We start from the raw sequence: 15659 nt of genomic DNA on the forward strand, positions 1-15659 counted from the left end.
ACTACTGCAACGCCCTCCTCACCGGACTCCCCACCAAACTCATCAACAGACTGCAGATCATACAGAACTCAGCCGCCCGGATCATCACCCGCACCAAATCATCTGACCACATCACCCCTGTCCTCATTCAACTTCACTGGCTCCCAGTACACTACCGTATCCAATACAAAACCCTACTCCTCACCTACAAAGCTCTCCACAACCTAGCCCCCAGTTATCTCTGCGACCTCCTCCAAGAATACACTACCTCCCGCTCCCTCCGCTCAACCTCTGCTGGACTACTATGTATCCCCACATCACGACTCACTACAATGGGTGCCCGGTCATTCAGCTGTTCAGCACCCAGGCTCTGGAACTCCCACCCCCCACACATAAAACAATCAGACACCATTACAACCTTCAAGTCACAACTCAAAACTCACCTGTTCAAACTCGCACACAACGTCTAACTGATCACTGTTTTGATTGTTTTTTTGTTTTGTTTTGTCTTTTTTTTGTTTTATTTATTTCTTATTGCTTATTTTTATTTATTTTTACACAATGTCTTGTTTTTTTTTTTGTTTTTTTTTAAATGTATGATGACTATATGCTCTGTAAGGTGACCTTGGGTGTCTTGAAAGGCGCCTCTAAATTAAATGTATTATTATTATTATTATTATTATTATTAACCATAATATCGCCATACGGCTTCTGTCGTCCCCGCCTCCCTGAACACACGTGATCAGCTGACCGCGGTCACATGACACGGAAGAAAGTCTCGGAAGTACGCGTCAGAGAGGAAACTTCTCCGCTACTCCGCGATGTAAACATGACCATGCCTCCGACGTGCAGCGGGCTGTTGTGTTTATCTCTGCTCCTGGGGAAGAGCCTCCTCGTTTCGTCCGTGCAAGTTGTTACCTCAGGTCAGCAGAACATCAGTCTGAACGGTAAATGGACTCTGGAGAACTCCAACGGAACCCTGTCGTTGCCTGCAGAGGTCCCGGGCTGCGTGCATACGGCCCTCCTGAAGCAGGGGTACATACAGGTGGGAGCGTCCAAGGCATTGGGTTGCACACGCATAACTGTCTACAGCTATAAGGGATTGTAGACGGTTCTTCTTAGTGCGTAAGGGCTGTGCACTCCGTACTGCTGAAACCAGTTTTTTTGCAAACTTATTGCGAACAATTTATTTTAACCAATAAGCTGTCAGATGAATCCTAGCGATTGTTTTCCCCGAAGTAATCTCTAGCATTGTTCAAGTAAAGTTCTCCCTCTATACCCGTTTGTGGAAATTGAGAAACTGAGAAATGTACAGTGAAAGTCAGCGCAAATGACCGAAAACATTTATAACTTCATCATATTAGAAATTACATTGAAATAAAATCCTGAATATGTTTTCAGAGGATTGCTGCTCAGGTTCCCCCTGGTTCTGGCCCCGGCCCGGCCACAATTCGTTAGATTTTACTGTACAATTTTGGATAAAATTTAGGGGAAAATCTGTTCTGTCTCAGCGTTGGAAGACCTAATGAAAAGCATTCTACAAGTCAGGTGTTTGATTATTATTAACTTCTGCATGGTAATACTGTGCATGGGGACGAGTACATGTATTCATTCATATGTATATTCAGGGGCGGGGTTAAACTATGGGCTGGCAGGCCCTCATTGGGCCCCAGGTGCCGCCCTCTATTTTCATTGGCTCTGAGCAATATCAATCACACTATTGTGTGTATGAGCAACTGAACTTTACAATCGTGTCACAAATCATCCTTTAGTCCTGTTGCCCTGTCCTCAGTCTCCCTCCCTCTTCCACCCTATCGGAGTGGCGGCCTGCAGCGGGCGCACCATCGTCACCATGGTTACGCCCACCACGTGTAATCCTTCATGTGTCCCTTTTGACCCAGGACCCTTACTACCGGTTCAACGATGTGGCCTACGGCTGGATCGCGTTGGACAACTGGACGTACACGACCACGTTCACTGTGCCTTCCGACATGAGGTCAGAAGCACTGCTTACCCTTCTTATTTGAAGTTATTGAAAACATTGATAAATTTGGTATTCTGCCTGCCTTTTTTTGTTGATGGCTGCGCTTTTTATTATCGTTTCTTTAATGACGAACAGAGCCAAGCAGAGAGTGATGCTGGTCTTTGAGGGCATCGACACCATATCTACAGTGTCTCTAAACGGAGCCGCTGTCGGCAGGACAGACAACATGTTCCTGCAATACGTACGTTGGGTGAATTCACACGATCCACACGAAGCAGTTCACAGTCAACACTAGAGGCAGATTAACACATCACAGGTTAATGTTGTGGGTGTTTCAGATGGTCAATCTTGACAGTTGCTCTGACCATCATCATTCGAGTGGGGGCTGTTTCTAAAGTTTAGTTTTTAGGGTTTAGCTACTATTTAAGTCATAAACACAACCGACATGGTCATTTTTTTAGATTATCAACATAGTCAACTAATTGTCATCACATCGTCCTCCAGTGCAACAGTTTTCCTCACATCTAACACATTATAGGTGTGTTTTGTTTGTTTGTGTTCTCCTGTTAGAACTTAAACAAATCAATCTGTAAAACCAGGATGACTCGGATGAACCAGGTGTATTTTCTGTCTTCCGTATAAGGCTTAAAGGTGTGGTGTGTACAATGTTGTGGCATTCTGGGAAACAGACTGGGCAGAGATAGAATAGAATATGGAAGTAATATCAATCAAAGTATGTTTCAATTAGTGTATATATATTCCCATGAAAATCATAAAAACATTCTACAAACTCACCACAAGAGGCCGCTAAAGCTTACACACTGCACCTTTAAACAAGCAGATAACGGCTGTAAAACCGAGACTCTGTGTCTGTTGCTCAGGACTTCAGCGTGGGGGCCCTGTTGACGGAGGGGGACAACGTGCTGACGGTTAGCCTAGCGTCGCCGGTGCGCTACGCCGCGCAGCGCAGCGAGGCGCACTCCTACAGGGTGCCTCCTGACTGCCCCCCGGAGGTCCAGCAGGGGCAGTGCCACGTCAACTACATCAGGAAGGTGGGCAGGAGGAGGAGGAGGAGGAGGAGGTTGCTATGGTTACTTGTGTGTGTCTGTTACCCGGGTCTTACCAGCAGGATGCTGAAGGATTCAATCTGAACTCCCATAACGCATTTTAAGGTTATTCATCTAATATAATTTAATCCAGGCGAATCTGGTCCGATGAAATCGGATCTAATCCAATCAACACGTGCTAATCTCGATCCAGGAGCAGAGCTCCTTCAGTTGGGACTGGGGCCCCTCCTTCCCCACCGCAGGGCTCTGGAAGGGGGTCCGCCTGGAGGCCTACGACGTCCTCCGTGTGTTCCACCTCGCCACCGTCCCCGTCTACAGTACGTAGCATAATGTAGCATAGCATTGCCCTCTACAGTTTGTAGCATAGCATTGTTCTCCACATACATCGATATAGCGCTCAAAGTGCTTTACAACATCGCCTGACATTCACCCATTCACGCGCACATTCACATACCGACGGCGGAGTCAACCAGGAAAGGGCGACAGCCGGCTCGCGAGAGCAGCTATGGTGAGGTGTCCTGCTCAGGGACACCTCGACACTCTGGGGATAGAACCAGCAGCCTTCCCTGTTACCAACCAACCCGCTTTACCTACTACAAGTTCTAAAGGAGATGTGCATCATATTCCCAATGTTAATCATCATGTTAATATTGATGATAATGTGTCTCTCTATCTATCTGTGCCCCTCCATGGGTCCAGACCAGACCAGCTCTGGGTGGAGCCTGCAGGTGGAGCTCCAGGTGGAGGTGGTGGCGGAGGTGACCCGCGGCCAGCTCACCCTCTCCCTCCCTGGGCTGGACACACAGCAGACCTTCCCTGTGCAGTTGCTCCCTGGGAGGACCAGGAACACGTACACACTGCACGTCAACACGGTACGCCAGTCCGAGCACCGCGGAAACACACTGCACATAAACACTGGTGTGTTGTGGGTCTGTTGTGTTGTGGGTCTGTTGTGCTGGGGTCTGTTATGTTGTGGGTCTGTTGTGTTGTGGGTCTGTTGTGCTGGATCTGGTGGGTCCTGGGTCTGCTGTGTTGTGGGTATTTTGTGTTGTGGGTCTGTTGTGTTGTGTCTGTTTTGTTGTTGGCTCTTCGCCAAAGGAATGTTCAGCATGGAGTCTAAACCAGTTTCTTACTCAGTCTCAGTCGGCCAGAGAGAAACACCCTTATTTTGAAGTTTGCCGCTCGCTTTACGTTCTGCGGCTGCATGTGACACTAACTTTGAGTTCAAACCACCGACCCCGCAGAGCGGACCGGTAGAGCTGTGGTGGCCCAGCGGCCACGGGGACCAGCCCTCCTACCCCCTCACCCTGCAGGGGGTCCTGGGGCCGGGGCTGACCTTCACCGCAGACACCAAGGTTCTCCGCCGCCTCGTCTGTATTTACATGTTAAAGGTCCCATATTAAACCACTAGGTTCGAGTGCGATTAGCAGTTACAATCCGTTTTGAAAATGTGCAGCGTCCGACGTCAAAGGTGGGCGTGTCCGCCTAGATGTGTGACGGATAGATGAGCAACGTTTGCTTCGGTCCACAGGGTAGGCTGGTAGGCCGATCTATCCAGCACACATCTAGGTGGACGCGCCCACCTGGGATGTGAGAAGCTGCACATTTTCAAAACGGCTTGCAACGGCTGATCACACTCGCACCTGGTTGTATAATATGTCGCCTTTAATGTCCATGGGAGGAACGTGACCCGCGGCAGCATATAGTCTCAGGTCCGCGTTCGTGTTCCTCGGCAGAATAGCGAAGCTCCTCTGGCGTTTCAGCTTCTATCTATAGTACTTATATTTATGGTTCTTACTACTACTTTCTGTATCGGGCCCCACTTTCCCTCCACCCTGGAGTTATGTCGTATGTGCTGTAGAATATACAGTGAAAAGACTCAAGACTCACTTGTTCAGAGTTCACCTAGACTCTGCATGACTCTTATTGTATGATGTACGTCCTGGTACTTAAAAACAGTACTTGTAGCATCTTATCCTAGCCATCTTTATTGTGTAAGGGGAATGGGTTAACCTAACAATTGTTAGTGCTTGGTTCTATGAACATCCTAACTGTACCGACCGCGATATATTGTTTCCCTTTCTTCTGACAAATGTACTTATTGTAAGTCGCTTTGGATAAAGCGTCCGCTAAATGCCCTAAATTTAAATGATTATGGTTTGCTATTTTATTGGGGTCACAATCAAATAAAAAAAAACAGAGCCTTTCCTTTCTTTGTTCGTCTGCAGGTGTATTTCCGCACAGTGGAGCTGGTCCAGGAGCCGGTCCCGGGTTCCCCCGGCCTCAGCTTCTACTTCCGGGTCAATGGGAAGGCGGTTTTCATGAAGGGGTCGAACTGGATCCCAACACACTCCTTCCAGGACCTGGTCTCTCCCGCTGGGTGAGAACAACCTGGAAGTCTAGACTTTGTTTTTGGATGGGCGAGAGTTCTAGGTCTCTCGTTGGATGGGAAAGGTTCTAGTCTACCGATTGGGCAAGAGAGTTCTAGAAGTGTTGGATGGGAAAAGGTTCTGGACTTCCTATTAGACGGGAGTTCTAGAACTGTCGGTTCAGAAAGGGTTCTAGAATTTATATTGGGTGAGAGTTCTAGAACTGCTGTGTGTTGAGAGAGAGTAAAAAAATATTCTCACGTCATCCAGTAATTGTTCCAATCTGTCCATACTTTAGCCACCATATTCAAACACAAAATGTAAACAAGTTTACAGGAATGTTCACTAGTTTGCCCCCAGGGTAATCACTAGGGTTATCCTAAAGAGAGACAAAAATCACAAAGGACATTCCTCAGGCAGAGATCACAAATGGCATTCCTCAGGCGGTCAAAAAACAGTCAAATTTCCCAAGTACTTCTGACTCATATACTTTTACCGGGTTTGACGCAGGCCTCTTATGAAATGGCTCGTCATTTGACGGCAGGAGCATGCATTCACGAGCGGCGTGAAAGTGTGTGTGTGTGTTAGAGCTGAGTCACGCTGACGCCACTCCTCTGTGTGTTCTGCAGCGTCCGGTCGCTGCTGGAGTCGGCGGTGGCGGCCAACATGAACGCTCTGAGGGTGTGGGGAGGAGGCGTGTACCAGCAGGACCTGTTCTACAGCCTCTGTGATGAGCTGGGTGTCATGGTAACCCGCCAGCTGTGAGCTGTCGCCACTACTGTCACTGTGTGTGTGTGTGTGTGTGTGTGTGTGTGTGTGTGTGTGTGTGTGTGTGTGTGTGTGTGTGTGTGTGTGTGTGTGTGTGTGTGTGTGTGTGTGTGTGTGTGTGTGTGTGTGTGTGAAACTCTCCCCTTAAGCGTACCTTAAACACATGTTCCACCTGTTATTGTCTCCAGTGCTGGGCTGAGCCAAGACGGTCTGATCTATTGTATTGGTCCGGTACGTCTGTTGCCATGGTAACATCCTGTCCCGCTGTTCTCAGGTCTGGCAGGACTTCATGTTCGCCTGCGCCCTCTACCCCACGGAGGAGGACTTCATGGACAGCGTCCGCGAGGAGGTCCGCCAACAGGTCACCAGCTGCCCCTTACCCTTAACTCGTTACCCTTAACTCATCATCTCATCTCCTTACCCTTAACTCTTCATCTCATCCCTTTAACCTTAACTCATCATCTCATCTCCTTACCCTTAACTCATCATCTCATCGTCATCTCATCTCGGTACCCTTAACTCATCATCTCATCTCCTTACTCTTAACTCATCATCTCATCTCCTTACCCTTAACTCATCATCTCATCTCCTTACCCTTAACTCATCATCTCATTGTGTGTGTGTGTGTGTGTGTGTGTGTGTCCTCCCCAGGTGAGGCGTCTGAAGTCCCACCCCTCAGTGGTGCTGTGGAGTGGGAACAACGAGAACGAGGTCGCCCTGGCAACCAACTGGTTCGGGATCCCGGGGCCCGAGAGGCCCCTGTACGTGAAGGACTACGTGAAGCTGTACGTGGACAACATCAGGGCCCTCGTCCTGGAGGTGAGGACACGCCCTCTGGCTTGGGGATAGCTGGGAGTTGTAATTGGTGGACGATGGGGTTTTTGTAGTTTACAGGTGGTTAGGCTGTTGACATTTCAGGATGGTTTGGGGTTTGTAGTTTGTGGATAGCTAGGGTTTGTAGTTTGCTGATGGTTGGGGTTTTGTCGTTTTTGGTTCTTCAGAGTGTCTGTGGATGGTTAGGGTTTGGAGGTAGCAGGGAGTTGTAGTTTGTGGACAATTAGGGTTTGGTAGTTTGTGGAAGGTTTGGCTTTAGTCGTTTGAGGATAGTTTGGGTTTTGTAGTTTGTGGATGGTTGGGGGTGTTATAGTTTGTGGATGGTTAGGATTTGTAGTTTGTGGATGGTTGGGTTTTTTAGTTTGTAGATAGCTAGGTGTTGTAGTTTGTGGCCGATTGGGGATTTGTAGTATGTGGATGGTTTGGGTTTTTATAGTTTACAGATGGGTGGGGATGTTTTAGTTTGTGGATGGTTTAGATTTTAAGTTTGCGGATGTTCGGCAAATTAGTAGTTTCAAAGGTTCGCTTAAAAATTATAAAACACATAATAAAATAAAGAATGTACTCCAGAGTCACCTTAATACACCTCCAAATATAAAGGTTCATAAGCTAGCTTGGACGCCTCGAGGCTCGCGCGTGTCAGAGCCCAGATGGCGTCCCCACCCCCTTCCCCTCGGTGTGCTAGGAGGACCAGAGCCGGCCCTTCCTGGCGTCCAGCCCCACCAACGGGCTGGCCTCGGAGCGCCAGGGCTGGGTGGCCGACGACCCCTACGACCCCCGCTACGGGGACACCCACTACTACAGCTACAGCCGGGACTGCTGGGACTGGAGCGCCTTCCCCCGCACGCGCTTCGCCTCCGAGTACGGCTTCCAGTCCTGGCCCTCCTTCTCCACCCTGCAGAAGGTGAGGAGGCTAGGAGGCTAGGAGGCTAGGAGGCTAGGAGCTAGGAGGTGGTCCATCTCCACCCTGCAGCAGGTGAGGAGGCTAGGAGCTAGGAGGCTAGGAGCTAGGAGGTGTACCTTCTCCACCCTGCTGAAGGTAAGGTGACTAAACTAGGAGCTAGGAGGTGTACCTTCTCCACCCTGCTGAAGGTAAGGAGACTAAACTAGGAGCTAGGAGGTGTACCTTCTCCATCCTCTAGATGGACATAGGCTTTTCTTGTCCAATTTCTGTATTGTTTTTCCACTTTTTAGGGCTTTTTATTACTGTTTGGCACAACAACTGCCCTGTAAAGAGTGGGATTTGATTCTAGAAATGATAATAACATAAGACCTCCATGGAGCAGTGCATGAAGATCAAACGGTCGGCCTCCTTTGTGTTTCAACGCGTCCCGGTCCGGTTGGTGGTGCGGCCGAAGGTCTCGGTCCCAGAGGACTGGAGCTGGGACGGCCCGTTCTCCTCCCATCGCCAGCACCACGCCGAGGGGAACCGGCAGATGCTGGAGCAGGCGGGCCTCCACTACCACCTGCCCAACGCCACCGACCCCCTCAGGAGATACAAACACACGCTGTACATCACGCAGGTACGCCGCCCCCCGAGCCAGGGCTTTGGTTCTGTTGTACGGGGTCGCACACACACACACACACACACACACACACACACACACACACACACACACACACACACACACACACACACACACACACACACACACACACACACACACACACACACACACACACACACACACACACACAGACTTACACAAGGGCACAGTCACACGCACACACCCACACACTAACACAAGCGCACAGATACACACGCACACACTTGCACAACCGCACAGACAGACACACAAACACACATACACATGCACACTTACACAAGCATACAGACACACAGACAGACAGGACTGTTTTAAGAGTAGATGTCACTTATGTGTGATTTTGTGCCCCCCTGTGGGAGAAATTGTGCCTAGCGCTTACCTGAGCACCTTTGTAATTGACACGGTGAGTCGGTGACGCCAGAGATTGTTGAGGGAGGTGTCCTCTACGTGCACGTCAACTTTCCAGTTCCTCACACCCTCTGAAGGAGACTTGTGATGATTGACATATTGTACCATAACGCGGCCATTTTCAATGCAATCAGAAATCCCTTTTGTCCAGCTTTCCATCAAGCATTTGTATCCTATTATTTTCCACATAATACAGAAAAAACACGTTCTATATTATTAAAACCACCAAAAAGGATTTCCAAGTATGCTAAAGTTCATTGGGTCGACTTTTTTAGATATTACTTTAAATATGCCATTGCAATGGTAACGTGCGCCACATCGTTTAAAACGTTTGGTGGTGACACTGCTAGCTTACTAGCGCTAGACGTGGGTCGCTGGGCTAACATGGAGCCCTAGCTTGTGGTGGTGGTGGTAGAGGGGGTGGTGGTGTTGGTGCTAAGCTCACCAGTCTGAGGACCGCTCCTCCAGGTGATGCAGGCCCAGTGCGTCAAGGCCCAGACGGAGTTCTACAGGCGGAGTCGGAGCGAGGTCGTCGGGGGCAAAGGTCACACCATGGGCGCCCTCTACTGGCAGCTCAACGACATCTGGCAGGCCCCCTCTTGGTCCTCCATCGGTACGTCTCCCTCCCTTCCGGAATGGTCTCCTCTCCGTCGGGTATAAAGATTCTCAAGTCCAATTTGAGTTGATAAAGCTTCACCACTGCGCATTGTGAAGCTTTAGATTTAGCATTGGCTTAAGCATTGGATCTAGAATTGGATCTAGCATTAGCTTAAGCATTGGATCTAGCATTAGCTTAAGCATTGGATCTAGCATTGGATCTAGCATTGGATCTAGCATTAGCTTAAGCATTGGATCTAGCATTGGATCTAAAATTGGCTTAAGCATTGGATCTAGAATTGGATCTAGCATTGGCTTAAGCATTGGATCTAGCATTAGCTTAAGCATTGGATCTAGCATTGGATCTAGAATTGGCTTAAGCATTGGATCTAGCATTGGATCTAGCATTGGATCTAGCATTAGCTTAAGCATTGGATCTAGCATTGGATCTAGAATTGGCTTAAGCATTGGATCTAGAATTGGATCTAGCATTGGCTTAAGCATTGGATCTAGAATTGGATTTAGCATTGGATCTAGCATGGGATTTAGCATTGACTTTAGCTAATGCTAAATCCAATGTTTGTTTCTCCCTCAGAGTTCGGGGGCAAGTGGAAGATGCTGCACTACTTTGCCCAGCGGTTCTTCGCTCCGGTTCTGCCAGTGGGGTTCGAGGACGGCGTTTCCATGGTGATCTACGCCGTGTCTGACCTGAGCGTCGACCTCAATCTCACAGCCCAGGTGTGGCCCGTTAATAACCAAACCGTTGGTGGAGAGCTGTTGTTGGTGATCTCGTTTCCTGCAAGGACGAGTGTATAAACATGGAATAGTAGCAAGCACTAGTATGAACAGACAGTGAGAACGACTACTAGAGATGTAATATAAGTTACATTTAAGAGTGTTTTTATGCTGTATACCTAAAATAACCTGACAACTTTAGTCATTTTAACTTTCTCTTTAATATATTTTTTCCATCCTCTGCTAAAGGTAAATCATGATTGAAAACAGAAAGGCACTATTTGTATGATAATAATAGTAATATTATAAAAATATTAGAGCTGTCAAGCGATTAAAATATTTAATCGTGATTAATCGCATCAATGTCATAGTTAACTCTAATTAATCGCGATTAATCGCAAATTCTTTTTCTATTCTAAATATCCCTTGATTTTTTTTATTTTTTTTTTTATTTTTTATAAAGTAATTGCGTTAATCGCGCAATTAAATTTTTAACGCCGTTAAATTTGGTTTGCGTTAACGCCGTTAATAACGCGTTTAACTGACAGCTCTAAAAAATATATATAAAAGTAGTAATATTAATCCTAACAGACCTAGTGTATCAGGGGGATTTGAACCCTCAACCCTAACATTTAGGGGTCTGGGGTTCTGGGGTCCGGGGTCCAGGTCTCGGTGTTGTCCTGGTCCCGGCCGGACCCCGTGTGCAAGCTGAGCTCGCCCGCGACCCTCGTGCGCGGGAACAGTGCCACGCCCATCTTCCGGCAGCCCGTCGACGCCTTGCTCAAGGGCTGTGGAAACTGCACCCGCCGCTCTTGCTTGCTGGCCTTCCACCTGGAGGACAACCATGGGGCCCGGTGGGGCCCCGGAAACCACCACTTCCTCTGCTCGCCGCGAGACGCAGAGGGCATAGAGGCCCCTCACATCACTGTAAGATACTGGGTTTAAGGGCCCCTAACATCAATGTAAGATACTGGGTTTAAGGGCCCCTAACATCACTGTCAGATACTGGGTTTAAGGGCCCCTAACATCACTGTAAGATACTGGGTTTAAGGGCCCCTAACATCACCATAAGATACTGGGTTTAAGGGCCCCTAACATCACTAAGATACTGGGTTTAAGGGCCCCTAATATCACTAAGATACTGGGTTTAAGGGCCCCTAACATCACTAAGATACTGGGTTTAAGGGCCCCTAATATCACTAATATACTGGGTTTAAGGGCCCCTAACATCACCATAAGATACTGGGTTTAATGGCCCCTAACATCACTAAGATACTGGGTTTAAGGGCCCCTAACATCACTGTCAGATACTGGGTTTAAGGGCCCCTAACATCACTGTAAGATACTGGGTTTAAGGGCACCTAACATCACCATAAGATACTGGGTTTAAGGGCCCCTAATATCACTAAGATACTGGGTTTAAGGGCCCCTAACATCACTAAGATACTGGGTTTAAGGGCCCCTAATATCACTAATATTCTGGGTTTAAGGGCCCCTAACATCACCATAAGATACTGGGTTTAATGGCCCCTAACATCACTAAGATACTGGGTTTAAGGGCCCCTAACATCAATGTAAGATACTGGGTTTAATGGCCCCTAACATCACCATAAGATACTGGGTTTAAGGGCCCCTAACATCAATGTAAGATACTGGGTTCAAGGGCCCCTAACATCACTAAGATACTGGGTTTAAGGGCCCCTAATATCACTAAGATACTGGGTTTAAGGGCCCCTAATATAACTAAGATACTGGGTTTAAGGGCCACTAACATCACTAAGATACTGGGTTTAAGGGCCCCTAACATCACCATAAGATACTGGGTTTAAGGGCCCCTAACATCACTAAGATACTGGGTTAAAGGGCCCCTAACATCACCATAAGATACTGGGTTTAAGGGCCCCTAACATCAATGTAAGATACTGGGTTTAAGGGCCCCTAACATCACTAAGATACTGGGTTTAATGGCCCCTAACATCACTAAGATACTGGGTTTAAGGGCTCCTAACATCACCATAAGATACTGGGTTTAAGGGCCCCTAACATCACCATAGGATACTGGGTTTAATGGCCCCTAACATCACTAAGATACTGGGTTTAAGGGCCCCTAACATCACTAAGATACTGGGTTTAAGGGCCCCTAATATCACTAAGATACTGGGTTTAAGGGCCCCTAACATCACTAAGATACTGGGTTTAAGGGCCCCTAATATCACTAATATACTGGGTTAAGGGCCCCTAACATCACTAAGATACTGGGTTTAATGGCCCCTAACATCACTAAGATACTGGGTTTAAGGGCCCCTAACATCACCATAAGATACTGGGTTTAAGGGCCCCTAACATCAATGTAAGATACTGGGTTTAAGGGCCCCTAACATCACTAAGATACTGGGTTTAAGGGCCCCTAACATCACCATAAGATACTGGGTTTAATGGCCCCTAACATCACTAAGATACTGGGTTTAAGGGCCCCTAATATCACTAATATACTGGGTTTAAGGGCCCCTAACATCACCATAAGATACTGGGTTTAATGGCCCCTAACATCACTAAGATACTGGGTTTAAGGGCCCCTACATCACCATAAGATACTGGGTTTAAGGGCCCCTAACATCACTAAGATACTGGGTTAAAGGGCCCCTAACATTACCATAAGATACTGGGTTTAATGGCCCCTAACATCACTAAGATACTGGGTTTAAGGGCCCCTAATATCACTAAGATACTGGGTTTAAGGGCCCCTACATCACCATAAGATACTGGGTTTAAGGGCCCCTAATATCACTAAGATACTGGGTTAAAGGGCCCCTAACATTACCATAAGATACTGGGTTTAATGGCCCCTAACATCACTAAGATACTGGGTTTAAGGGCCCCTAATATCACTAAGATACTGGGTTTAAGGGCCCCTAACATCACTAAGATACTGGGTTTAAGGGCCCCTAATATCACTAATATACGGGGTTTATGGGCCCCTAACATCACCATAAGATACTGGGTTTAATGGCCCCTAACATTACTAAGATACTGGGTTTAAGGGCCCATAATATCACTAATATACTGGGTTTATGGGCCCCTAACATCACCATAAGATACTGGGTTTAAGGGCCCCTAACATTACTAAGATACTGGGTTTAAGGGCCCCTAATATCACTAATATACTGGGTTTATGGGCCCCTAACATCACCATAAGATACTGGGTACATCACAGTAAGATAGCGACACAGAGGCCCCTAACCTAAAGATGGGTCACCCAGACACTCTGCAATCAGGAGTATTTGGTCTTGGTTAAGCATAATTAGGTCTTTGCCTTTGCCTCTAGAAATTGCCCCAAATAATGATAATAGTATAAGTAATAAATCTCAATGCAACCCCGGCCTCAGGAGGAATCATACAGGTGGTAGATGAGATTAAGCAGTCACAGGTCACTAGATGTTGACGTAATTGTAAACTGTACTTCATAACTGCATGAACCTGTTGCTCTAATATAGGTTTTAAAACTTCCGAAATGAAATGCAAAGGGCAACAATTTGAGGGTGATAAAGAGTGTGTTCCGGAAGGGGCCCTTGATAAAGGAGGCGTCATAAACTCCAAGCTAGTCTGAGCTTTGAGCTATTTCAGCTAGTCTTGGTGTGTGTGCTTTATGTCACGCACACACTCCTCTGCCCCCCCCCCCCCCCCCCCCTCCCCCCCCTGAACACACACACACACACACACACACACACACACACACACACACACACACACACACACACACACACACACACTCCTCCCCCACCCCCCCTCCCAACACACACACCCCCCCAAACAGAACAACACAGAACAAAATGGCCACCTGCTAATTTGAGAGGATGTGTGGTTTAATAAAAGTGTTATAATGTAATTATGGAACTTTATAATCGGAACTACTCTGTGTTATAGTGGGGTCAGCGAAGAGTCGATGAAGGCTTGTCTTAGCTTCCTCTCTGAGATAAGATATGGTTTACAGTTTGTTGTTTCCTCGTTGTTTGGTTTTTATCTGACCCTTTAGGACGTTCTCGTTTATATTAAACGTCTCTATTTTTTTTACAACAGAATGTCCGATAACAAATGTCCGTTAATGACCGATAATAAATCCTTTACATTCTCATTGAGGGCATTTAGCAGACGCTTTTATCCAAAGCGACTTACAATAAGCTACATTTGTCAGCAGAAATATATAAACATATCTCCGTCGCTACAGTAAGGATGTTCACAGAACCAAGGGCCCAATCACATGAACGTTGGAGAACTGAACCAAGGGCGGCACCGAACCGGGCAGCAGTAGCTCAGGAGGTAGAGCGGCTTGGCTGGTAACCGCAAGGTTGCTAGTTCGATCCCCGGCTCCTTCCAGTGTCGAGGTGTCCCTGAGCAAGGCACCTAACCCCAATTGCTCCCGACAAGATAGCTGTCGCCTTGCGTGGCTGACACAGCCGTCGATGTGTGTTTGAAGGTTGAAGGGTGAAGGTTATGCAATATAATATAGTAAAGCGCTTTGGATAAAAGCACTAGTATATAATGCAGTCCGTTAACATTTACCAGAACCAAGGGCCCACGTTTCTGCTGTTTCCTCCCCAGACGGAGGTGCGTGGGGACGGGGAGCGAGGCTACACCGTCACCCTGCGCTCCACCTCCGTGGCCCCCTTCGTCTGGCTGGACGCGGGGGACGTCCCCGGGCGCTTCGGCTCCAACGGCTTCCTCATGGCCTCCAGGAGCCAGGAGGTGGGCTTCGTCCCCTGGGGCCCCACCAGCGCGGAGGAACTGGGCCGGGCCCTCACAGTCACCTCGCTGAGGGACGTCTACTGATGTCAAGGGGGGCGGCATCAGGCCCCAGAGCCTGATGCCGAGGCTCTGGGGCCCGACAGGGGGGCCCCAGAAGACCTCCATGGGGGCTGAGAGTGTGTGGGGGGTAGGTCGTCTGGGGCCTCTTCATTCGCACCTGTCAGTCCAGATGTTGTCCGGTTTTCTTTCAGACTTTGAGGGATTGATGGTGTGTAGAGCGCTCCATGTTTCCGACCACAACAGCCAAAGAACCATGCACTGGATTCAGCCTGGACAAGATTCAGCAGATTTTATAATTATTATTCATCTGTTGGTTCGGCGGAGGAGAGGGCAGACCCAAACTTTGCACTGAATTATTTTCGTTTTATTGTATATTTTTTAGTTTCGATTCACTTTTGTAATCTATTGATTTGATGTTTTGATGAATAAAAAGCAAGGATCATTTAAAATACTAGCCGCAGTTTGTCCGACTGCATTATTCCTGTTCCACCGCACGGGGGCGCCAAACGCCCGGGATACACGGGACACTTTTTGTCTCTACTTTCTATTTTTTTTTCTCATGTTCCAG

General features: G+C 47.8%; 1 protein-coding gene across 1 annotated transcript; it reads left to right on the forward strand.

Annotated features, from left to right (window-relative positions):
* Window positions 1-689: 689 nt before the first annotated feature.
* On the forward strand, window positions 690-15545 carry manba (mannosidase, beta A, lysosomal). Its single transcript, XM_030357404.1, has 17 exons — window positions 690-1024; window positions 1881-1975; window positions 2099-2204; window positions 2845-3015; window positions 3224-3347; window positions 3730-3902; window positions 4275-4385; window positions 5259-5410; window positions 6029-6146; window positions 6442-6528; window positions 6819-6986; window positions 7687-7905; window positions 8360-8524; window positions 9425-9569; window positions 10149-10291; window positions 10955-11215; window positions 14888-15545. The coding sequence occupies exons 1-17, from the start codon at window positions 740-742 to the stop codon at window positions 15113-15115; spliced, it is 2751 nt and encodes a 916-aa protein (XP_030213264.1). The 5' UTR covers window positions 690-739; the 3' UTR covers window positions 15116-15545.
* The last annotated feature ends 114 nt before the right edge of the window (window positions 15546-15659 follow it).

This window comes from Gadus morhua, chromosome 5 (genome assembly GCF_902167405.1).
Source record: "Gadus morhua chromosome 5, gadMor3.0, whole genome shotgun sequence".
Classification (NCBI taxonomy): domain Eukaryota; kingdom Metazoa; phylum Chordata; class Actinopteri; order Gadiformes; family Gadidae; genus Gadus; species Gadus morhua.

What these genes read in the sequence shown, in the direction of transcription:
- manba (XM_030357404.1), top strand. Translation starts at nt 740, where the DNA reads ATGACACGGAAGAAAGTCTCGGAAGTACGCGTCAGAGAGGAAACTTCT. An exon ending in ACGTCAACTACATCAGGAAG is followed by an intron (nt 3,016 to 3,223) that starts GTGGGCAGGAGG and finishes ATCTCGATCCAG; the next exon opens with GAGCAGAGCTCCTTCAGTTG. An exon ending in GTGATGAGCTGGGTGTCATG is followed by an intron (nt 6,147 to 6,441) that starts GTAACCCGCCAG and finishes CGCTGTTCTCAG; the next exon opens with GTCTGGCAGGACTTCATGTT.